Here is a 26,918-nt window from a genome sequence, read left to right on the forward strand (position 1 = left end):
CCAAAACACATTTCCCTTTTTTTCGAGATTTCCACTATAACTTAACCTTCAGTTCACAATGAAACGGACAATTATTGCTGAGTCGGGAAAGTGACTTTTTTCAACAACAATTGGAAAATTCCACAAATCCCTTCTTCGCACATTGAGCCTCATGAATCCATATCAGACATGAATGTCGGCTTCATGACCTGACACCCGTTAAAAGACCCGGCAGCCTGACGTGAGTGCAGGTGGATGACTCGGAACAACAGACGGCCTCTGAGCCTCAAGTCACATTGGGTCAGAATGTGTGTTTGTATCTCCGACTCCAGCGCGTCAGCATGACGCAGTCAGCTGAGTGGATCAGTCACATGACCAACATTCATCTCCAGCTGGTCTGAACAATCACAGATTCATATTCTGTTTAAAAGGGTGTTTATGATATTCTCATTCCACCAGACTGAAACACATAAATGCTGTTCATGGCAACAGATGAGGAACTGCAGCGTCTCCCCTCTGTTTATAAAGCACACAAGCAGGGGCGAGTCCAACTGGGCCGCCATCCAAACCACACCGGTACCACATAGAAACGATGATACCTGCCGATACGGCCCACATCACCCTGCACCCCCCCTCCCAGCGCCAGCACCACCACCCCAGGTTGACTGCAGCACAGACACACTGGAGTTCCTCCTGCTGGACGGTCAACATTGGCTTGTTGCTACGGAGACACAGGACTTTGGATTGACGCGACACGCGGATGGGGAACATGAGACGGGAAGGGACGAGCTCAGAGGGTTAATGACAACAATTCCACCATCTTGAAAACTGTTAGCCGCCGTTCCTCTGAAAACAATCAATCCAGCTAATATGAATAAAAATATACCACGCGTGAAATATGATATTATCACAGTCGCTTCCACTACTTCAGACTTTAAGTACAATTACCTGATGACACGTGACGAATATTTGCATGGACCAGCCGGCGCCTGATGTTCCAAACACACTGTGCCGTCAATAATGACTTTGTCATCCCAGTGATTGAGGCTTGGATAGGTTTGTTTTGTTATAATATTCAGTTTAATGTAAAAATGATCATGAAAAGCTGCAAAACCACCACACACACACACACACACACACACACACACACACACACAGGTGTTGTTACAGCTGAGTGCAGCCATGCAGCTCAGGTTTGCTCTTCAGACGCAGCACCACTGCAGACATCAACTCCATCCTGATACCTGCAGGAGACTCAAGCGGCTCTTCACCTCCATCTTTCAATCCTTTTTCTATCAGCTTCACTCATTTACTTCCCCAAAATTTTCAGATCTGAAACCAAAAATTACAGAGCGGGACCCCCCACTGTGCCCTGTGGTGGTGCGCGTGAAGGGCGTGGGGTGTCGCAGTCCAGATTCTGCTCCCTTTCATCTTTTTTTTAATCTTTCCTCCTTCCCTCCTGCTCCCTCTCGCCTCCGCACATCAAACAAATCAATGCCATTATGTGGATCCAACAATCAGGAGATTCAATCCTGTTCGTTTCTCTTTTAATCAACACTCACAATGACAAGTAAAAAGCTTGCGGACATTCTGAGTATTTCTCCGTGTTTCTCTGTCGGACTCTGGTGCTGCTGATCAACCGCCATGAACCCAGGCGGCGACGCGTTTGCTCCGTTTAGTCGTCAGTCTCGCCCCCGAGAGCCACTGCTGCGACATGTTCCGGGTTTGTTCTGGTCTATGAATCTACTGCAGTTTTTAAAAAAAAAAAAAGGCATTAAAACAATTTTAATGACCAAAAAAAGGGAGCTCCTTGTAAATATTATTAATGTTTAGTTTCTATTATTTTATAGAAAAAACATTTGTTTTTTTGTTTGTCTCTTAAGTTGGTTTGAAAAACAAAGCTACAATTTCTCTTTCAAAATTGTGTCACTATTTTCACAGTTGACTTGAAAGCAGGGGGAGTTAAAGAATTAAAAGCAACAATTATTTTTAGGGTTCTAAATATCAGGTATCATCTTTGCAAAAAGGCTCCAGTCCCGCCTCATAATTACCAAAATTACAATTTGGAATTTACCATCAGCTGAGCTCACAAAACCAAAACCACACACTGAAATTATTGGAGTTTTCTTCCTCGTTAAATGATTTTAAATTAATAAATCAAGTGTGTCATAACAGTAAATTAGAAATGAGAGAGGAGACTGAACTGATCTGGAATCAGCACAGCTGCAGGTATGCATGCAGGACGGTGATCCTCTCAGGGCACCGAGGACCTGCAGCCCCTGTGAGCTGAGGTGCTGCCTCAACCGTACGGAGCTCATGGACGAAAAAGTCATGCAATAAAATGTTCAAAGACTGGAGAGAAAATATCTTTGAGTGGACAAATTATTTCTAAAGCCAGAAAAAAAAATTAAAGGACATTTCGGAAAATTTAAATAAAATAAAATAAAATGCCGCATATAAAAACAAATTTGACTGAATCCTGTTTCCAGTTTTCCAGTTTGAGTCTTTTCAAGATGCGTCTGTGAAAGCACCTCAAGAAAATGCTGAACTACTGAGAGCACATGAACATCCTCCAATATTCCTGACCAGAAGTAATTATATCATCATTTTATATTGCATTAATTTAGTTTATTTTATTGGGTTATATTATTTAACATGTTATCTTTTATTATATGCATGACATTGCATTACATTACATTATATTAAAATTCATTGCATTATATCATAAATTGTATTATATTATATAATATTATATTTTACATTTTGATATATTGTATTCTACCAAATTATATCTTATAATAATTTTGTTCAATTCTGCAGGAATGTGTCTGGTTCCTGATGTGAAGGTTCTAGAAGCAACACGAACCACAGGCCAACGCTTCTCCCGGGGAGCGCGTGAGCGCATTTACATGAGCGGCAGAAATCAATGAAATTTAAAAAAAAAAATCGAATTAATTAAAGTTCGACTTCACCTGCGGAGGTGACGACCTCAACCCGCTGAACTGAAAAATACCTTCAAAGTAAAATCCCTCAAATGAACTGAGCCCAGCAACACAAACACACACACACACCCTCACTGACACACACACACACACACACGCACACACACCTCGGACCTGCCACCTAAGGTGGGCTGTGTGTTAGCGGGTCTCCTCTGGCCGAACCGGACGAGCCGGACCTGCGGGGCCCATGTGCTCGCGTACGGTAGCAGCGCGGCCGCTGGCCGGTCGATCGGTGTCCACGAACACCGAGGCGTCCCCTCGCGACCCCCTACCGGTCCACAACAACAGCGAGCCACCGACCCCCGCCGAACCTCCAGGCGCCCCGCTCCTCCTCCGCGGCCTCGCTGACCACAAGCTGCGCGGCAGCCGGGACCCGTGCGTGCGTGCGTGTGTGTGTGTGTGCATGCGTGCGTGTGCGTGGAGGGGTGTTACACCCCGGTGTGTTTAATTACCGGGTGTCGGAGCTCGGGGTGCCGGTGTTCCTGGTGGAACAATGCGCGACTTTTTCCGCGTGTTTTCTCATAAGTTTGTTCTTCAGTGAGCGGCGGGAGAAAAGGAACGGTCCCGGCCGCAGCTCCCGGGAGCGGCACCGGCACTGGGACCAGGACCAGGACCGGGACCGGGACCGGGACCGGGACGACTTTGGAAATAGAAGCGGCGCAACTGTGCGCAAAAATGTAGAAGAAGCTCCGAGGAGGCGCAGGAGGAGGCGGAGGAGGCGCGCGGGCTGAAAAAGGAGAAAAGGTGGAAGCCGAACTCACCATCCACCAGGTCCGGGCCGAGATGTCGTAGCACAGCTGCCATTTGATGGAGCCCTCCGAGCTTTTGGCTGCCATGACGCCGTCAGCGAGCTTCATCTGCCGCGGAGCGGAGCGCGCTCACCGGAGATAAGAAGCCTAATTGAGAAAACATTTGCACTGGCATGTCGGGCAACATGTAGCCCGCTCCACCATATGGAATCATGGGAAAAAAAAAACTCCTTGACAATGAACCAATCTCATGCAGACCCCGTGGCAAGGTGAGCGGCAGTCATCTGCTCCGAGAACACACACCCCCTCACTGACACACACACACACACTGACACACACACACACACACTGACACACACACCCTCACTGACACACACACCCACACTGACACACACACACACACTGACACACACACCCTCACTGACACACACACACACACTGACACACACACACACCCTCACTGACACACACACCCTCACTGACACATACACACACACTGACACACGCACACACCCTCACTGACACACACACACACACTGACACACACACACACACACACTGACACACACACCCTCACTGACACACACACACACTGACACACACCCTCACTGACACACACACACACTGACACACACACACACACACACACTGACACACACACACACACTGACACACACACACACACTGACACACACACCCTCACTGACACACACACACACACTGACACACACACACACACTGACACACACACCCTCACTGACACACACACACACACTGACACACACCCTCACTGACACACACACTGACACACACACACACCCTCACTGACACACACACCCTCACTGACACATACACACACACTGACACACGCACACACCCTCACTGACACACACACACACACTGACACACACACACACACACACTGACACACACACCCTCACTGACACACACACACACTGACACACACCCTCACTGACACACACACACACACACACACTGACACACACACACACACACACACACTGACACACACACACACACTGACACACACACACACACTGACACACACACCCTCACTGACACACACACACACACTGACACACACACACACACTGACACACACACCCTCACTGACACACACACACACACTGACACACACCCTCACTGACACACACACTGACACACACACACACAGACACCCTCACTGACACACACACACACACTGACACACACACCCTCACTGACACACACACACACACTGACACACACACCCTCACTGACACACACACACACACTGACACACACCCTCACTGACACACACACACACTGACACACACACCCTCACTGACACACACACCCTCACTGACACACACCCTCACTGACACACGCACACACACTGACACACCCCCTCACTGACACACACACACACACCCTCACTGACACACACACCCTCACTGACACACACACACACTGACACACACACACACACACACACACACACCCTCACTGACACACACACAAACACTGACACACACACACCCTCACTGACACACACACACACACTGACACACACACACCCTCACTGACACACACACACACACACTGACACACACACCCTCACTGACACACACACACCCTCACTGACACACACACACACACACTGACACACACACCCTCACTGACACACACACACACTGACACACACACACACTGACACACACACCCTCACTGACACACACACACCCTCACTGACACACACACACACCCTCACTGACACACACACACACACCCTCACTGACACACACACAGACACACACCCTCACTGACACATACACCCTCACTGACACACACACCCTCACTGACACACACACACACCCCTCACTGACACACACACACACACAGACACACACCCTCACTGATACACATACACACACTGACACACACAACCTCACTGACACACACACACACACAACCTCACTGACACACATACACACACTGACAAACACAACCTCACTGACACACACACACACACACGACCTCACTGACACACACACAACTTCACTGACACACACACAACCTCACTGACACACACACACCCTCACTGACACACACACACCCTCACACACACACACCCTCACTGACACACACACACACAACCTCACTGACACACACACACACCCTCACTGACACACACACACCCTCACCTTCTCACTGACACACATCCACACACACTGAAACACACACACTCTCACTGACACACACAAACACACACTCTCACTGACACACACAAACACACACCCTCACTGACACACACCCACACACACACTGGCACACACACACCAACAACCTCTCACTGACACACACCCACACACACAGACACACACACACCCTCACTGCCACACACACACCCTCACTCTCTCACTGACACACACACATCCTCACCCTCTCACTGACACACACACACCCACACACACTGACACACACACACCCATACCCCCCCACACACACCCATACCCCCCACACACACCCATACCCCCCCACACACACACATACCCCCCCCACACACACACCAATACCCCCCACACACCCATACCCCCCCACACACACCCATACCCCCCCACACACACACCCACCCCCCCACACACACACCCATACCCCCCACACACCCATACGCCCCCACACACACACACACCCATACCCCCCCCACACACACACACACACCCATACCCCCCCACACACACCCATACCCCCCAAACACACACACACACACACCCATACCCCCCAAACACACACACACACACCCATACCCCCCAAACACACACACACACTCCCACACACACCCATACCCCCCAAACACACACACACACTCCCACACACACCCATACCCCCCCACACACACACACCCATACCCCCCACACACACACACCCATACCCCCCACACACACCCATACCCCACACACACACACACCCATACACCCCCCCACACACACACCCATACCCCCCCCACACACACCCATACACCCCCCCACACACACACCCATACCCCACACACACACACACCCATACACCCCCCCACACACACACCCATACACCCCCACACACACACACCCATACCCCCCCACACACACACACACACCCATACCCCCCCCACACACACACACCCATACCCCCCCCCCACACACACACACCCATACCCCCCCCACACACACACACACACCCATACCCCCCCCCACACACACACACCCATACCCCCCCACACACACACACACACCCATACCCCCCCCACACACACACCCATACCCCCCCCACACACACACACACCCATACCCCCCCACACACACACACACACCCATACCCCCCCACACACACACACACACACCCATACCCCCCCACACACACACACCCATACCCCCCCCACACACACACACACCCATACCCCCCCACACACACACACACACACACACACTGACCACAGATCCAGCTTTGATCAAACTCTTTTTCTGTTTCCTGACTTCTTTGGTTTTGCAAAACTAAACTTGAATCCTAAAGTCGGAATGATAAAAGTAGAGAAGCTGGTTTGGTGTTGTGAGGTCCGGTGGTCCGGCATTGAGCAGAGCAGCTTCAACCCTTGGTAGCGGCGTTCCTGGACCGCTGGTCCCCCTTGAGCTCAGTTAAGCTCAAAAAGACCCTTCAAGACTGAAATCCTGAATTTCCTTTGACAGTCTGGAGAGTTGGATCAAGACCTGAGACCAGAGATTAGAGACCTGAGACCTGAGATCAGAGAATTGAGACCTGAGACGAGAGACCAGAGATCAGAGACCTGAGTTTGAGACCTGAGACCAGAGACCGGTGATCAGAGACCTGAGATCAGAGACCTGAGACCTGAGACGAGAGACCAGAGATCAGAGACCTGAGTTTGAGACCTGAGACCAGAGACCAGTGATCAGAGACCTGAGACCTGAGATCAGAGACCTGAGACGAGAGACCAGAGACCAGAGATCAGAGACCTGAGTTTGAGACCTGAGACCAGAGACCAGTGATCAGAGACCTGAGACCTGAGATCAGAGACCTGAGACGAGAGACCAGAGATCAGAGACCTGAGTTTGAGACCTGAGACCAGAGACCAGTGATCAGAGACCAGAGATCAGAGACCTAAGACCTGAGACGAGAGACCAGAGATCAGAGACCAGAGAATTGAGACCAGAGACCTGAGACCTGAGACGAGAGACCAGAGATCAGAGACCTGAGTTTGAGACCTGAGACCAGAGACCAGTGATCAGAGACCTGAGATCAGAGACCAGAGAATTGAGACCAGAGACCTGAGATCAGAGACCTGAGTTCTGAGACCAGGGACCTGAGACCAGAGAATGGAGACCTGAGACCAGAGACCTGTGATCAGAGACCTGAGTTCAGAGACCAGAGTCCTGACACCCACTGCTGACATCAGCAGCTCCAACATCCTCCAAACGTCTCACGCCAACGTCCTTGTGTGTCCATTAAAGATTCAACCACTGCTGACATTCTGCCGTCACACGTTGACGTCCAAACCTTGGACTGTTGTTTCCAGGTGTAACTGAAGTTTTCATCTATCCTGACGTGGTGATGTTAACCGTGTTCCCATGAAGGAGCTTTGAGGTGCATCTCACTTTTGAGGACAAATTGTGTGAAAAAGACCTGGAATGCAGGGAAATGTTTGTCACTCCAGAGGCAGTTTTTTCTCAAAAGAGCAAACGCACATAAAAGAAGAGATGGAAGCGACTGAATGGAATGAACTGAGGAGGAGAAACTTGGACTTCAAACCACAGTCTGTTGTTTAGCTGCATTTCTAAAGTTCACTTAAAATCTGCCAGAGATTTGATGGAAACGTGGCTCCTAGCATCACGAGCTAGCTGGGCTGCTGCAGCAAGTCAGGACTGTTTTTGACGCGGTTCCTTCAACAGAACCTTGGACTGGGAGGTTGCTGTTCATTTCCAGCTCCCTAGCAGACATTGAGAGCCAGTCAAGACCGAAACCGGACCAAACGTTGACCTCAGCGCTGCTTTGAAGGTCACATGTTCAGTGGCCACTGCAGTTGCTCCATCGGCGGATAATACCTTCACAGTGTCCACGTGATAGCAGGCATCGGTGCTGTAAGTACTAACCTTTGGCAAGATGGCGTTCTGGTTCCACAGATGACAGCGCTGACTTGGTCAAATGGCAGCAGCTGTGGAAAACCCAAACAAACAAACAGAGGTGAACACAGGGAAGCGTATGCGGGTTCCTCTCCAGGCCAGGCAGCTCGTCTAACAGTCCATGGTTCTGACAAGACACGGAGTTTTCTAAGTTCTGAATTTCAAGTATATTTGGTGCCAGTGCCACTTCGCTGGTTCAGCATCACGCTGTGGGCGGGGCTTAAACAGGACTTTATCTCGACTTTGACTTCGATATAGCAGAGCTGCACAACAGTCATGTAGAGTACTGGGACGTCCTCATCAACGATACTATTAAGCATACGAAGTACCTGCTGCTGGCGTGATGACAGGAACACACACATCGAGAAAAATCCCCTGAAAATAAAACTGAAGCTGCAGTGCCGGTGGAGGAGACGGAACACGGCCTGGTCAGGCAGCGTGACCCGTGTAACTCCAACTAACGGCCAGTGACATGGTGTCATACCACATAAACACACATGACATGAATGCATTCAAGACATGACCAGTGAACTGAACCACATCACACACTTAGAGGCTTTGTGGAGCAAACGTCCAGGAACTCTGAATGGTTCTGGCTCCTCGCTGCTGCCAGGCCTCTGTGTTTGATGGACTCTCTATCTGGCGGACGTGAGGGCAGTAACTTAAGAATGTAGAAGAAAAGTTGAATATTTTCTTCTTTTGGTGAGAATATAAGAGACAAACAGCAGAGTTATTGTACATTTACTTCCTTTACAATGAAAACCTCCAGCCTCCAAATCCTCTGTTCACCCAAATATGAACGTTGGAACCTCCCTTTTCTTCTGGTCGCGTGTGTTTGAGTCCATCAGGAAGACGCTGATCGCTCTGCACGTTTGAGACTTTCAGCTGAAAAACACACTCAAGCTTTTATGTTTAGTCTTTCAGGTGTGATGAAAGCAGCAGGACGCGCTGAGCCTCCACGTCTAAAATCAAATCACTGTTGTGGGGGCGGGGGCTGTGAAGGCTCCGGGGGAGGTGCGGGGGGTCTATGAAGCTCAGGTTGCTAATCAGAGGGGGAATACCTGAACCACCCCAGCGCCGCCATCAAACAGTTCTCCCATTGTGGTGGCCAAACGGAGGAATGTGATTCGGCCGGAGATACTGAGGGAAGGTGGGGTTGCTGGGGGTGGGGGGGGTCACCAGGCCAAGAGGTGAGCAGAGGGAGGGATGAGGACAGGAGGGGCGGGGCCTCTCTCTAAGCTGGACAGGAACATCACCAGCTCCGGCCAGTGAGCCGAAGCCTGGAGCCTCACACAGGCCAACTGCACCGATCTGAGCGCAGGATTTACACGCTGACTCAGAATGCAGATCACGCTGCAGCAGTGACACTCCTTTTTACAACTCTGATGACCAGTTTGAGCTCCTTCGCCAGATGAAGAGTCTAATTCACCCCAGACCCACTTTCCACTCATGAAAAGTGGGTGGATCTGAATCAGACCTGTGAATCTTTCTTCTTCTGGCTTCACACCAGACGGACGTTGGTCTCTTGCTTATATCATGGTGGTCATGTGACCTTACATGGCTGTGAGAAGATGGCTGCTGCCATTTTGTTTCTTCCCTTGTTCATTTTTGGGTGCTTTTTCTTTGACTGATTCTGTCCGTCCAGATTTGCACTGTGTGGTTGTTTTCCTCTAGTTCTCATGCATGTGTGTACAAAAGCACGAGGCTAAGAAAGCTTGACTCCTGTCTTACGTGTGTGTCTAGTCAATGACTGAGGGGAGAGATTATTCTTAGTTAGACATTTAATCATTTTATTCCAAGTATCAGAAGCAGCCTGAGCGAGTTCGTTATCAGATGGTGTTTTACAGTTCCTGTGCACCACACAAATGTTGGTTTTCATCAAATGTGCCTGTCTGAATTGCAAATGTACGTCGAAAGACGCAACTCTGATGACATCCAGCTGTCCTGAGTACAGCGATCGTAGTTTTCTTATGTTAGAAGTGTTTGCTATTATTTCCTTGGAGTGATTTTAATGAACCCCTGTCATCAGATTTGAAGAGGATGTTCAACACAATAAAGAACTGCCTGCACTATGTTGAGGCTTTTGACGCTCTTTGAATTCCCCGTTCCTCCCCAGGGAACTCTTTATTATCAGTGACCAAGATTGTGAACAGTTTCAGAATACAAAGGCTGCAGGGGCAGCTGGTCTGAGTATACATGTATGTGAAATGTTGTAAATACTGTACATGTATGCAGTTGAATTGAGAAACTGTACTTGGATGATAAAACGGCTGGTGGTTCAGCCATCAGTAGGAGGCAGTGTTGGGTTTCTCTTAGTTTTATTCTGCATTGACTGGAGGACAGCTGAGTGACATCGTCTCACCTCCGCTGGACTGCAGCCGCTTCACGTCCTGATTCTAGCAGGTGGATCCATCACCAGTGGACCTGCAGCAGACAGAAGGAGATTTAGTGATTTTGTATAAATTAAAATATAGATTGTAACATTCAGCATGAGTTTTAAAACTTTATCAAAGCAGTTGAGCAAAGGATGAAAACAGCATAAGAATATGAAGTAGAACATGAATGAAAATACAAAAGTACTACGTTTCTCTCCACTCTCAACTGCCACGGTCCCAGCTGCACGGTTGTGATGCCTCCTCATGTCTGACTGCCGCTGAAAACTGAAACCTGATTTTGAAAAAAAAGAATCCTGAAAAAAACAACAACACAAGGCCAATTTACTCAACTGGGGGGGAGGTCAGGCTCAGGAGGAGGTTGTGTTCATGTACCCGCTAACACTTGCAGTTATTGCTTTGTTTTACATTTTCAGGAACTGGAAAAATAATCAGTGTGCAATGTCTTTTTTATGCTTTTATGCTATATTCTCAACGTTGTATTTTTGTGAATTAGAGGTTTTTAATTCTCAGGAAATATTTCACGTCTGAGGAATATTGACAGTGGAAACATCCATGAGCAGATCCTGAGGTCAGGAGCGCTGACATTCCCATCAGCATGACAGCAGAACGGCTCCGACACGTTTCTCCAATTTATTCCCAAAATCCAATAACTTACTCAAATATGTGCATTTCACTTCCTTCCTCTCACAAACCAGACAGAGAAAAAAGACCTGATTGTCAACATCTGTTTTCTCTTTTCTCCGTCTTAGTGGAGCGCCGCTTCGCCCCGTGGGCGTCGCAGCAGTACCCTGCCACCCAGCGCTGCCCCCCCCCCCCAGTCCGCTCAGCTGAAGCTCAGTGAAGCCAAAGTGTCCACATGAAGACGCATTAGCAGGGACGTTTCCCAAGTAGCTCGCCAGCTGTCCTCCCACCGCCACAGCCACCACGTCAGCCATATTAAACACCCCTCCGCCTTTTTATTGTTCTCCTCCTCCACACGCCATCCTGAGCATCATCTCCTGAGCATCTTCTCCGTGTGCCTCCTCTAATTTGAAATGTCTGGCGCTGCAGAGTCTGCACTTGCAGGACATTAGAGGATCGGAGCTCTTGACAAAAACCAGCACTCCAAACAAGAGTGTTTGTTTTCATGCGTTTTCGCTCGATCCTGATTGCTGTCAGATGCCTTTGTGTTCCAGGTGGCTGCAGCTGCAGAGGAGAACCACTCGCAGAAATAAATACCATACATCCTTTATGTCTGCTGCTGTCAAAGCGTAAATACTGCCCAGGATGAAGTGTAAATAGGCCAACAGGAACTGGCGAGGAATCAGGACCATCTGACCGGGGAAGTGAATGAGATCAGAGAGAAGGTTCTCTGAAGTGACCCAGAGCTGCTGACCTGACAGTGGCGTTTGTAGGTTCCTGAGTTCACACAAGAACAACAACAAGAACCGACTGTTACAGCGCCATTTTACGGCATTTTGAGACCAACTCCGGAACAGGCGTCGACATTTTGGAAAGGTACATGTGTTGATATTCTGGACTTGATACAAGCACCTGGTTTCAAACGTGGGGGAGGCCTCACTTCTACACTAGTGGATCTCTCAAGGTTAGAGGAGGATCTTCTTTTTGAATAAACTTGATTCATTGATTGTTTGTCTGGCTTCCTCCACCACAGCGTTCACAAGAACCGTCGTTGCTCAAGGATTTTGAGGCTTGCGACTTGGTGCTAAAGAACAAGTGCCAGGACGACCTGTGCTTGGTTTTTTATTTGAGATCACCACGATAAAATACAGAAGACCAAACTCCCTGTGATATGAAATACCATAAATACATTCTGAGTTATTTTCCTTCATTCACTTCAAAGAAGTTCATATATAGTCAAATATTAATCTTTGACCTGCCACACCTGCTGGATTCCTGTCCTGATGGCGACCTGATTGGAAACAGACGCACACACTTGTTCTGACAGCGGTGAGCTGAGGGCGGTGGAGCCCCGATCGCCAGTCCTGTCACTGCAGAAGCAGCCAACATTCCAGACATGAACAGCTCCATTCACAGAACATTTCTCAAACTGCAGTTAAGTCACTTGTGATTGGACGAGGACAGAGTCCAGGTCGTCTTTCCCTTGACCCCCCAACACATTTCGGAGACATCTGCCTACCCAATTATTCTGGCTGAGGAATCTTTTTAGTTGGTACACAAAATCAAACGTGAAAACTTCATGGGAGTTTGATGCTGTTAATCTTTTGACCTGGAACCAAAGCTACACTGCATTCTGGAGAGGCGAGTACACGTATTTCCCATGTGTCCTGAAGGCAGCCTGGAGACAGTAATAAGGACCTGCTGGACACGTGCTCGGACCATTAGAACCCAGCGGATCAGCCAGCATCTGCTTCACTGAGCAGCAGAAACTAATCAGAGCAATAATGACTTCATTGTTCTCCAGCAGAGAAACTCTCCCCACCGTCAGACACTGCAGCCGCCCAGCCAGGGTGTTTGCTTTGATAATCCATCCACCGCTCCAGCCATTTATCAGGTTTACTTGTAAAAATACTCGCCCGCCTGTCCGGCTCCATCTTGGACAGGATTCAGACACTTGCTCCATTTCCAACCTATTTTCAGATTAAGTCGCATCCAGTCCACAAAGAAGAGGGCGATGAGGTTGGGAAGCAGCAGATGTCTGATCCTGGACGCCTCGTGTCTGCACAAGTAAATCTGGAACCCCGAACACTGTAGAACAGGCTGGAGCTCCCCTCGTTTCCTACGGAACCCTCCGTTATCTCCAGGGGGATCGTGAACTTCCTGCTCTCATTCACTCTGGTTTTGGCCCTGAATGATTTCGTTTTTTAAATGTGAGGTGCCACGGACTTCCGACAAACTCAAGGAAAGCGTGCTGGCAGAAAGGAGCTCACAGGCGTTTGCCTCCCTGCTGCCGTGCAGATGTGGAACATCAGCACGAGTGACCAAGAATCCCACAAACCTACAAGTTCCCCCGGTAGAACAATGGAAAATGACAACACTTTTAGTGTCTTTGTTTCATGTCATTCGGTGTGTTCTGGTGTTCTATTGTTTCATCAAAAAATCAACAAAGAACTCTCTAGGGACATCAGCACGATGATGTCATGGTAACCTTAGCTGGTATTTACAGAAGAGCACCTCTTGCTGATGGCACACTGCATGATCGAGCACCTGTTCAAAGGAGCTCCAGAAACGCGTCCAGGCAGAATCTCAAACCTCCTCTCTGTTCATCTTGGGCAGGTTGCAAAATGCCTGATTGGAGTCGTCTTTTCCTCGTTAATCAATACTCCTGATGATGAAAAATCCTTGGAATCCTGCTGACTGTGTGAACGGATGAATTTATCAATCACCGGTCCAACATCTCAATGAGCAGCTGGTAAAATGATGAACACTGATTGTTGGAGAACTCAGCTCCAACAGTACGACGTTACACTCAACTCACAGATGACTTCTAGTCTGTAAATGTGACGAATACATTTGCTTCAGATACCTTGAAAGCGCTGGGAAGTGCTTGAATGTTCCTCTTAAAAAGCTGCAAGAAGTCTGGAACTGAGCTGGGTTCATTTTAGGGTGAGGGGCAAGGGAACGCATCATGTCATTGTGTGTGTGTGTGTGTGTGTTTTGAGCAGCAGCCATGAACACCATCTGCCTGCTTGTCACTCTGAGCCAAGATGTCCGATCAAACTACTTGCCAGCAAGTTTGGACCTTGTGTGTGTGTGTGTGTGTGTGTGTGGGGGGGGGGGGGGGGGGGGGCTATCCAGGACCTAAACGTTTTCTGGAGTGTCGAGGTTTCAGTCCAACACTGACAATACATTTCTGTCACCATGATAACAACAACAAAGCTGTGAAAGCCTCAGTTCAAGGTTGGACCCTGGAAGTGTCACCAACTCTTCCGTTCAAATCCGTTCATCCAACGCAATGGAAATCTCTGTCTCTTTCTGTTGCTTTGATCCTTCTTTGTTGTTTCTATGTTTGCTTTCAGGTGTTTTTTTTTAAATGTGCTCTGTACTGCGACCTTGAGTGCCAAGAAAGGCGCCTTTAAATAAAATGTATTTTTATACATTCAAATCTTCACATACAATCAACAGTTTTATACATACATAATTCTGCACACACTAAATGTGATGAAAAATACAGCTGTTTTACTCGTCTGCCATTGAAATAGCAAGCAGGTTCCAGGTCCATGGTCTTGGGGACGAAGAGACAACTTCAATAATTTTACATATTTAGTGAAAATTCACCAGTGTTGAATTCAGTATTCAGGAAATATTGATAGATTTGCAGCACATTTGCATTTCCTTAATATTGTAAAATAGAACTTGATATTTTTGATTGTTGACAGGAAATGCATGGACATGAGGGACGTCACATGGCATTAATAACTGATCATTGTTTGTAACCCGTGAAGTAACAATTCTTGCCTTGACAAGCATTTAAAAGATGAAAGTTGAAATAGATCCCAATAAATGTGTGAATAGATCAACTTGAGAGGTTGAAATGTTTGCGCTCTTAAACTTCCCATCCTCCATCTCAGTTCCACAGCTCCCTCCTCCGCCTGCTCCCACACACCTGGTGTGCTGATGAATGGGAGTCTTGCCTGAGACGTGCTGCTGCCCTCCACTGGCCACTCGCTGACATCAAGATTGATCAGCGTTGCTAATCTATAATTTACCAATTGAAAGTAAGCATTACTCTGCCAACCATAGTTGAAACACACACACAAACACACACACACACACACACACACACACACACACACACACACACACACACACACATATAGATGGAAGAATCACCCAGAATAATGCAATTGGCAGGTTAGAGGTAATAGATGCCATTTCCATCCATCATCCCTCCCTCCCTCCCTCCATGTTCTCCCTCTCCTCCTGTTGAGGGTGGTGGGGGTGGAGCCTATCCCAGCAGCCTTCCCCCTGGACAGGTCACCAGTCCATGGCAGGGCCAACACATAGAGACAGACAACCATTGGCTCTCCCAGCCACGCCTACGGTCAATTTAGAGTCTGGATTAACCTGGTCCCTCTTGATGTCTTTGGACTGTGGAGGAAGCTGGAGTACCAGAGAGAACCCAGCAGGAACAGGGAGAACATGGAGACTCACCCAGAAAGACCCGTGCTGCAGCCGGGGCTCCACCCACAACCTTCTTGCTGGGGGGCCACAGTGAGGACCACTGCTCCACCCACAACCTTCTTGCTGGGGGGCCACGGTGAGGACCTCTGCCCGAATGCCATTTCCATTAATTACAAAAGTTAATCATGCTGTGAAACCATTAGTAACCCTTGTTTGTGTACCCAGAACCAAGCAAAGTTGGCTCGCTGTCCCAACGTCACACAGCCTCCTGGTCTTCCACAACAGAGACGAAACAGGAGCAACTGTACTGAAAGATCCGTCTGGTCCTGCCAGCAGCCCTGGGCAGGCTGAGTTTACAACGGTCAATGGACTCAATTTATATCGCGCTTTTCTACCTTAGCGGCACTCAAAGCACTTTACAGTGTCGTCATTCACCTGTACACTCACACACTGATGCCATGCAAGGCACCAACCTACTCATCAGGAGCAAGTATGGGTTCAGTATCTTGCTCAAGGACACTTTGGCATGGTCACCGGGGTCGGGGATCGAACCAGCGACCCTTCGGTTCCCAGACGGCCGCTCTACCCCTGAGCCACGCCGCCCACACAATAATTAAAAATATTTATTGAACTGGAATCCTGATAATTGACAATAAAAGTCATGATTTGGTCTCTTCTGAAAGAAAACTATGATTTTACAATCATCCAGCAGAGCGCCTTTTTATCCTTTTAGAATGCTGCACTTAATCTGATTAATGGTTGCCTTTTTAATCAGACATGAACTAAAATATCCGTTGAATTACAAAGGATAAAACGCCTTTTTTTACCCCGTTATTCAACAGATATCTTAGTTCATGTCTGATTAAAAAGGCAACCATTAATCAGATTAAGTGCAGCATTCTAAAAGTAATTGGATGTTACTGTGCGTGTGAGCAGCGCCACACAAATAACTAAACAATGCTCTATTTGGGTCACGACGCATTCGTCAACAACTTGGTTTATAACTTGGTTTATAATCTGGAGCTCTCCACGACATCAAATGTGATTTATCTAACCAACAGCGTTTTGCTTTGGTGAAGATTAGGGAAACTAAATGAGGTACAAAGGTCAAGAAGTCTTGCTCTCAGGTGTTGAAACAAACTTCATTCCAGATTAATGAGTTTGCACGTGTGTCCTCTTAAGTTTTATTTTCTGCAGATGAATCCACGCAGCGCCCTTGACGGCTATTTATACACGCCGACCTTTAGCTGTGTCTTAATGGATTATCAGAAGGCACTCATCCATTCTGCAGGCGGAGGGCTGACGGTCACGCTGGCACCGAGCATTCAAGTTTTGGAGTGATTTGTTCGCTGCTTTTTCCTGAACACACAGAGGCGCCGCAGCTTCCTCCACTAAAGGCCCCGAGGAAACCTAGAACGGCAGCCAAGTGACAGCAAGGCTGCAGCCTGATGCCAGAAGTGCCGCAGTTCTTTCCCTAAAACAAGATATTGTGCCGTTCGTGTTGGCATGTGATCGGACAGGCGGGGCCGTCAGCCAGAGAGACCCCGGCTGTGCTGATGTCCATCCTGGCATGTCACAGTCCATCAGGGAGAGTGGCAGTGAGTGGCAGCCAAGCCCGTCATCCTCACATCCTCAGACAGTCAGGACCCTCCAACACACTGACATTACCCCCTCCCATACTGCCCCCCTTCCCACCGGACCCACGCGGCTCCTGCTGCAGCAGAGAAGAGGCTTGAGAACAAGGTGCATGTGTGGACCAACACCAGAGGATTTCCCCGTGCTTGAATCCTCCACCGCCCCACCCCGAACCTGCTGTGACCCTCATCAAGAAGCACCAAAGGGGTCACTCACACCACAAACAGGTTTTTGGAGTATAAAACTAAATGAAACAAGTCTCTGCTACTGTCAATATTGAAATGTCCTTCCACGTATAAAAATATCATCTTTTCATATGACAGGAAAGACTCAACCCAGCATCTAACGGTTAGAAAACCTCCCTGAGCCTGCAAGGTGAACACCGACAGTCAAACATTTTGGTCTTCAGTAAATCATGACTTTTATATGAAATGGCTGTAATAAACCCCTCCATGTAGCGTCAAATCCATGTGTATAAATGATCCTTTGGTTCAGACTATCAATACAGATCATTCACATATGTGTGAAGAAAAATGCTGATGTAAACAGCAGCAGAACCAGCAGGAACCCTGCTGAGAACTCAAACCCCACGGCTGGGAGGCCGACGACGCTGACTTAGTGAAACAGTGGAGGAGGTTCAGCTCTAAGCCCCATTTTCACTCTGTTCTATATTTTGTAGCATGTCCATCATAACCACTATTACACTGAGTGGGAGTGTAGCACTCACAATACAAACGAACCAGTCCTCCGTTTTCACTTCTCACATGAACCCTTGGTGGCTCTCGAAGTCGGTCACCTTTTAAATACATAACTGCTGCTCAGCAGGAGCTGAGGCTCAGCTGTCCCTGAACACAACGGTGCCTTCACTCATCAAACAAAACTGCTTTCAGTTCTGTTCATTTCTGCTGCATTAATAAAGTTACGACGACATTTGCTTTTGTCCAAAGCAACAAACAAAACATTTAGTCAACAGTAGTTCTATGAGTTGTAAGTTATGTTAATGTGTGTGACCACCAAGGATCAAGTCGCATACTTGAGTTTGTGTTTACTGACCAAGGATGAGGCATCAATTATACCCTCTTCAGTCAATATTGACCGAGCTGTTGGAGGTTCTTACCCTCTCCGGCTGGAGCAGCCTCCCCAGCCCACTGACGGAGGCTGGCAGCGAGACTCGTCCTGGCAGCTCTGGAGGGTTTTTCCAGCCAGCACACACGAGCCTCGGCCAGCAGCAACACAACAATATGCTGTAGTGTTGCTGCAAAGGTGGAGCCTTCACCTGCATCCAGGGGTCAGACACCAGCAGCTCGTCATTCTTCAAAGAGCTGAAGACACAGCGCATCACAACATGAAACCTCACAAACGACTCACAACTTCAAGGCTTCGGACGATATCAGTCCAATGTGACTGTTCTGGGCGACTGTGGGACTCCAGACGCCCCGCCTGCTTGCTAACAGGATTCATGGCAGGCGGCACATCAACTTCATTTGTTCCCAAATAAGAAGAATTACACAAATTATAAAGCTTTGTGCAGATGGACTGTGGCTCGTTTCCTTAGGTAGGAAATAAAAGTCACAAAGTCAGTGTCTGTCTAGCATGTCCAAGCACTAAAGTTTGCAGCTACTGTCAAGTGTCGCTCCTAGCTAACGTGGCGTGAACAACTTTGCCAAACGCTGCTGTGTGTAAAGTTTATTTGTGCTACACTCCCATTCAGATATGCTACAACCTTCATCAGCACACAAATGAACAAGCCAATGTTTGTGAATGCCTGCACCAGTAAACCATGATCGCGGCTTCTTCATGTCAATGAACAAAGAGCTATTTTGATTCTATAATGCATATTTAATTTAATCATTTCCCCTCTTACACAATGTACTTCCATTCAGTGAGATCTTAGCGCGATAGTAAGAGTGCCAACATAAAAGCATTCAAACGTAACCATCAGCATTAAATGACTCTTTCTGACGACTGCTGAGACAGCAGCTCGTTTGAAACTGACCACTGCACCTTTTGTGGATCACCAACTGAATCACTGGAACACCTTTTCTTTGAATGTGAACATGTGAAAGCCTTCTGGAGACTTTTTCAAAGCTGGATATCTGAGAATGACTTCAGTTATATTAGTATTATCTTGCTGGAGAGGAGAGAAAAAGGGAAAATGGGTATAATACAATCACTGTTTTGGCCAAACAACACATACACAGGTGTCGCTCCAGGAAAATGAGACCCTGATTTTGTGTGTACATGAATGAGCTAAAAAACTTCTAAAAATCACTGAAATATACTAAAACCAAGCAGGCACTGAATGTAGCTGACTTTTTAAACGCCTCAACATTTTTCAACGATTGTTTTGTATTTTTTGTGGGGTTTTTTTCTGTTTGGTTTTGGGGTTTTTTTGGGGGGGGGGGTTGTTTGTTTGTTTGTTTTTTCTTCTCGCTGTTGTTTTTGTTGGTCTGTGTTTTTGGTTGGTTTATTTATTCTGTTGTTCATGTTATGTGTGCTATTTAAGGAGTGCATGGAATGTTCTTGATGCAAATTAATTTTTAAAAATCAGCAGCTCAGCAGGCTAACGGTTACTTGACAAGCCAGCTTGTTAAGAGAATTTGATGGACAGTATTTGTCACAATATGCATGAAACTTTAGCTGCTAACTTGTTTTACTGGTTAATGTTTACAAAAGCTACATCACATTTTGCTGTGTTACAGTGGCCAGGAAGCTGCAGCTAATTTTGTTTGGAAAGGTAGCGAGTTAATGGACTGTGGCAAATGTTTGTTAAATAAACTAGCTAGTCAATAATGGACACTGGCTAGAAACTGTGTGGTTAACAACCACTGACAACAGCTAAGCAAAATAAATGTTGGCTTCATTGTCTGAGTCCTCGGACGGTGGCAGCAGCAGTTAAACATGGTGTCTGGAATAGAGCTTCTAAATTGAAGCTAACAGCCACTAAGCTATGTGGTTGTTAGCTTCAGAGTCACTCGTTTCACAGTTTTCTTGCTAGTGTAACTTGCTAGCTCATCAATCACACATCCACCAGCTCCCCAGCCATTGCTTATATGCTAGCTAGCTAGCACTTTAGTCTAGGCTAGCTAGTTGAACTGTTCAGGTTTTGTTGAAAGTACAGTAGCTGTAGTAGTCAGTCTTGGTATTTATAGTGTGAACAATGGTTAGCATGTTCAGTGTCATATTAGATACATTTAGTTGGTTTTACCTGTGGTGGGGGTGCTCCTTGTTTGTGCTGCCAGGGTCATGTGGTCAAAAAGGGGCAGGAGCTTGGCTACAGGAAGCCCAGGTCCTAAACACAGGAAATGCCTTTTGAGATGACCAGGTTTCAAGGAGGGAACGAGATATTTGGTTATTTTAATGTGTTTTGTTAGACTCAAGGCTATAATTTAGAGCCTTTGGTTCTAACTTAAAGAGTAATTGTCCTGTTTCTTTATTGTGTAGTAACTGAATGCAGGAGACAGGGTTCATGTTTCCCTCTGTGTGTAATTGATGCTCAACCGTCTTCATTCGCTGCTGGTTTAAGTTTGGTTTCACACCTTCCAGGTCATGTTTCTGTGTTACTTAAAAAAAAAAATCACAGTTTCTTTCATAAAGTATTTACTCAACTGGGAGTGCAACCTAAGATGACGTGACAAAATATCTATCGGTTATTGAATGTTCAAGCTGGATGGTTCACGAGCGCTGCATCCACAGGCTCAGGAGGTGTGTAGCCTAGCTTAGCACGGACACCAGAGGCAAGGACGCTTCGCTCAGAAACATTTGGAGCATTCAAACCTGTTAAGGTGTGCTGCTGGATTCTAAGATGGCAGCGAGGCATCGTGGTCCCTTCACAACACAGCAAACTAGCAGCAGGCTAGCTGATAGATGCCACTCAACCTGAAATGCTTACAGCTCATCAACGCCAACATTTGTAACTGAAGTGGAGGAATTATGACTGACACCTGGATATGCAGGTTTGGAGTGTCCATTTGCTTGAATCAGGTTGGGCCTCTGTTGTATGTCCAGCAGAGAGGCAGCCAGCCGCCTTCTCCTGTAACGAGTGGGGGCCGATACTTTGAATTGGTGGTTTGATGATGTGATGGGGGGGGGGGGGGGGTGTCTAAGACTTCCCCCTTCTTCATATAATGCCTCCTTTGTTGTGACTGCAGATTAGAGACTGGAACAGAAGTGCACAAAACGCCTCCTTTCCTCCCAGTGGGCTGCCTGAATGCTCACTTTGATTCATCCTACCTTTTGAAATGGTCCTCTGGAGGCTGGTCCGGTGGCCGGCTGGTGCAGCAGCCTGGCTGGCGCAGGCGCGGCAGCTCTCAGCCGATGGTTTCGATGGTGACTTGCTTTGGATTAGCCTGCTAATCTAGATGACAATACAGACAAATCTTCTTTGATATGTGATCAGCTGACAGTCATGACGGGAACTCTCTGTTGTCTCTGGAAACCTTCAGCAGCGGAGGAGGCACAGCTACATGTCAAGCTAACGTGCTTCAGTGGAGTGCAAAAATATGGATATATGGATTTTACGTAAAACCCAGAAGTGTGCCAGTAATGTTAGCGAAACAGAATAAGAATCAAAGCACACAGGAGCTATGAGCATTCAAATATAACATAAAACAAATGTGTGGTACTGGGATGATGAAATACAAAAAAAAATGTTGGAATAATTAGTTTGTAAATTCAAAATCTCAGTTGAGGTCAGCAAAGCAGAGAATCTCTTCTTTAATTGAACACCTAGAAGAAGGCGGTCGTGGCCCATCCAAGTCGTCGTTCATTTGCGTTAACTTTGACATGTAAATCTTTCCATATCAATTATAGTTGATGTTAACAGCACTAAAAAAACACTTAATTAAAAATCATGTTTTCCTAGCAATCTTGTGAAACAGCTTAATTTTTCACAAGCTGACAAAAATTAAAAGCCAAAAATAATCCACCAGCTGACTTTCACATCCCAGTAAATACGACTGAAATGCAGCAATGTGAATCTTTTAAATCCCACTCGGTGGAGTCGGTCCTTGCAGAATGAGCCTCATCCCTGCTGAGGAATTGAGACATTAATTGAAAACGGTCACTGTAGGAGATCCCAACATGAGGCGGAGAGCCGTGCCAGCCAGATAGAGCTGGAAGAAAAATGAGACACGGGAAGGAAAAACGGGGGACTACAGGAGGAGGGAGGATGGGGGACATGAAGGACGGTGTGGAGGGTGAAGGTGATCTATATTATTTATCAAATCCTCACGTCTGTTGACTCAGTATCATCTCATCTGCACTCCCTGTACTTCAGGATCGTCGTTGAGGCCTAGAATGAACCAGAAAACCTGCTTCTGAGGCTCCAGCGGTTGCACGTCTGTGTGAGCTGCTCCAGGAACTAAACCCTGATCTTTCACTGAAGGTGGGAGGTTCTCTTGGGATCATGGCACTGCATGTGTCATCTGTCCAGCTTCTACCCCATCGTGAGACCTAATCTGGAACCTGCATGGTGGGGACGGGAGGACGGGTATCGCGGTTGTAGACACAGTCCCCGTGGTTCGTCAAGATACGTTTGTGTATAATTCCCAAATGGCGTCTTCTGACACACCAATCATCATGTCTTATCTTCCTGCATTTTGATACATGTTCTCCGTCACGTATCATACAGAAGAGGTAAACGTACCGTTGTCTGTACTTGTCTATGTCGTAACTTGGCAGGGCTCCGTGTCCACAGAGCACGTTGCCTCTGTGTTTACTGCTCAGCCTCAGCAGTGTAAATGTCTTTCACCTTCAGCAGCTTCTGTATGTAAATGTAACAGGAACCCATTGTTGTTTTTCATGGAACAAGCTGGAATGTGCCACAACACGTCCCGCCTCTCCGAAGGCTATGACTCCTGATAATGTCTCTGCCCTCCAGCCATGTTTTTTAACGAGCCGACCCGCCTTCTGACCAGTTGTCACGGCTGACTGCAGGCTGCGACGCGGGAATGCCACCCGCCCGTCCCTTTATTTCTTAGGGAAACATTGCAGCTCGTGCCCCTTCCCCTCTCGCTTTTACTGCTGCTTAGCATAATTAATGTGATCGGCCCACAGCGAGGCTCAGCCAGGCCGAGCCTCCTGCCACTGGGAATCACGTCGCCGCATTAACCACTTTAACTCCGAGGCCACAGCAGGGCCAGGAGAGGAACACTGACAATACCTAAGTGTGATCCTGAAAACGTTACGGCGAGCTGATGAAGTATTAATGTTCCTGAGGCACTAATGTGCTATTAATCTCCTCCACCAATCAGCTTCTGTGATTAGTTGCGTTTGCGGGCTTACACCGATGTGCCTGTACGAATCCTTAAAGTTTGAGAATAACCTCCATCCAGGGTTGCTTTTGAAGGGTTCTTCATCATCGATAGAAACAGAATTTGATCATTTGAGGTACATTTGTCAGGGAAGGACTTTTATGGAATAATATCGACATACTTAAAGTGTCAAGAGGTGACTGATCCAGATTTGTCTCTAAATACTAAGACCCAAAACGTCCCACATGAACGCTGAATGATGATCGCATCAGCCACTCAGGATATGTTGGTTTTGCAGGCGTTGTACCAGGAGACGGTCTTTGACTCTGGTCTGATTGTTTGTCACTTTTGCAAGTAAAAAAACTGACAAACTAACAGGGACACACTCGTAACCATGGTAACAGGGAGGAAAAGTAGTGAGCGGGCAAACACGCGCCATTGTACACTTCTTCCTCGCTAGCGACTAGCCGGCAGACGGACGTGCCGCTAATAACCAGGACCAGTGATGAGGTTCTATATTCCTAGGTGAAGGGGTTTTTGTGGATGGTCATCCGATTGTCCTCTTGGTGGGGAGACACATTCCTGTGCTTGCTGCCACACTCAGGACCCACTCAGCCTCCAGGACCCTAATCACCTCCCAAAACCTGGGACCCTGCCCCTGAAACGATGAGGACTGCACAAGAGCGGGAGATTATGAAAGCTATTAAATACAGAAACCACAAAGCGACCAGCACACAAACTGCGAATGCAGTTGATAGACATTCGTAACGCCACTTCTGCCCAACACTGCTGTATGCGTGCGTGTTTCATACACACACACACACACACACACACACACACAAGCAGGTAGGCTTTGGTGATTTGAAGAAGTGAGCTGGAAAGAGAGGAACATGGTGACGAGTGGCGTGAAGTGTTGCCATCTGCAGCCTGCTGGCTCGCTCTTGGCATCGTGTCAGTCAGCTTTTTCCGTTCCCAGCGAGTGCAGATTAACAGACAAGCTGAGCAGCCTGGCAACCACGGACACCTCCCCCCCCCCGAGAGAGAATTATCCCGCCCCTCTGCAGGCCTCCGATACCACCGCTACGCCAACAAAACAGCTTTTCACACCCAAACACCCAGAGGAGGGAGTCGGCGTCCTAATAATACTGCAGCTCTGAGGACCGGCGTCTCCGCTGGCGTCCCTGCTGCCAGCGAGCCGGGGACACGTCCAAACCTCTACGAGGCCATTGTACCTCTTTATCTCGCTGCTCCTGCTGTTTGCAAACCCTCCACCTCCCCAGAGTTCCAACCCGACGGGAAAGCTTCAGCTGAGATGGTGAAGGAGGTGAGAAGCAGCAGAAACGAAGCTTGGCTCTGTACAGGCGACCTCCATCCTGGAGGTCAGAGGTCACAGCAGCCAGGATGGAGACTGTCGAGACCATGTGAGGAGGTCAGGCGTCCAGATAGAAGACCAGATGATGGCTCTTCATTCCTGCTGATCTCTGCTATCCAGTTTGAATCTCACGAGACTCAGTTGTTCTCCTGTGTTTCTGCTCAGTCGACTCAATTCATATTTTAATTCACGGTGCCGTGAGTTTGTTTTCATATATTCAGGTATAAAATTGCATTTAAACTAAAGGCTGGGCCCCATCGATATTAATGATAGTGGCACACTGTGAACCTATAAGGGGGGCCGCCGTGCACACAGGTAGACCTGCACTGTGGAGCTGAGACTAAGAATCAAAAGCAACTCTCAGCAGTGAGTTGTGATCAGCACTCGTCTACTGAAGATTGACTAAAATGTGTCTCAAAAACAAAACCCTTTCCTTACGAAGTGACTTACTGACCATAAATATATCTGGTATGACTTTGCCGGATGTAGGAACTGTCGTCATCGCAGCCTCCTGCAAGCCGTCTGCAGGGCCTGCAGCTGGATCAACCACCCTGACTACCACAGCCTTCACGTGACCAAATGACCCTGTAGAAGGCCACGCCCCCTCAGTTCTAAAAGCCAGCAACCTGCCACCAGAGACTAGAACTGAAGAACCCTCCTAATAAGAGGAGAACCTGAACCAGTCCAGGTGACCCCCACACAGAACTGAGGAGATTTATTAAACTTAAACTTAACCTGAAGAGTTCTGAGGGCTCAGTGGAGCGTTATTGTGTTAACGTTGTGGCAGGTTTGGTGGGAGCTGCAGGATATCACATATCTCCTGTGTACAACTACCACTTCTTTTTATGACATTTGAGTCAGCAAACCACACCGCCGTCCTCATAGATTCATGGTAACAATATCTGACCGTATTTTCATAATCATAGTTAATAATTCTAATGCAGAGAGACACTTTCTGATGAAATAAACCGAAGCGCTCTCACATTGCCGAGAGGAAACAGAAAATATGTCGAGCGTTAATGTTTAACGGTTCCTGGCTGCAGGCGGCTGGTTGGATCTATTCTAAAATATTTAAATTGAATCTGGACGAGAGCCACTGGAGCTTGTTTGAAAATCGGTGTTTGCCCCGCAGGTTGCTGTGAGTTACCAGCCTCAGTGGCTGCAGGTCGAATTTTCCCTAAAATGTAAAACTGAATGTGAATCTGGCATATTTGAGCGCTTAAAATCCTGCCTGCAGGCTGCGTGAGCGTGTGCGAGTCATCCGTCATCGCCTGT

The 26,918-nt window shown here is 47.7% G+C and overlaps 1 protein-coding gene and 1 long non-coding RNA gene across 2 annotated transcripts in view; both read right to left on the reverse strand.

Moving 5' to 3' along the window:
- The window catches only part of nfia (nuclear factor I/A), a 172,231-nt gene extending 168,071 nt beyond the window's left edge, over nt 1-4,160 (reverse strand). Inside the window, exon 1 of the mRNA XM_086224309.1 lies at nt 3,743-4,160. Coding sequence (XP_086080435.1) covers nt 3,743-3,838 — 96 coding nt within the window. The 5' untranslated portion in view covers nt 3,839-4,160. The remainder of the gene's footprint in view (nt 1-3,742) is intronic.
- Nucleotides 4,161-8,869: 4,709 nt separating this feature from the next.
- Nucleotides 8,870-22,723, reverse strand: LOC147249368 (uncharacterized). The gene is made up of 6 exons (XR_015119243.1): nt 22,251-22,723; nt 21,226-21,309; nt 19,135-19,339; nt 11,485-11,590; nt 11,264-11,325; nt 8,870-8,933 (listed from the first exon to the last, which is right to left on the reverse strand). It is a non-coding gene; the product is annotated as an uncharacterized LOC147249368 (long non-coding RNA).
- Between the last annotated feature and the right edge of the window lie 4,195 nt (nt 22,724-26,918).

This window comes from Aulostomus chinensis, chromosome 14 (genome assembly GCF_037954235.1).
Source record: "Aulostomus chinensis isolate RoL2024-O1b breed Wild chromosome 14, RoL_Achi_v1.0, whole genome shotgun sequence".
NCBI classification, from domain to species: domain Eukaryota; kingdom Metazoa; phylum Chordata; class Actinopteri; order Syngnathiformes; family Aulostomidae; genus Aulostomus; species Aulostomus chinensis.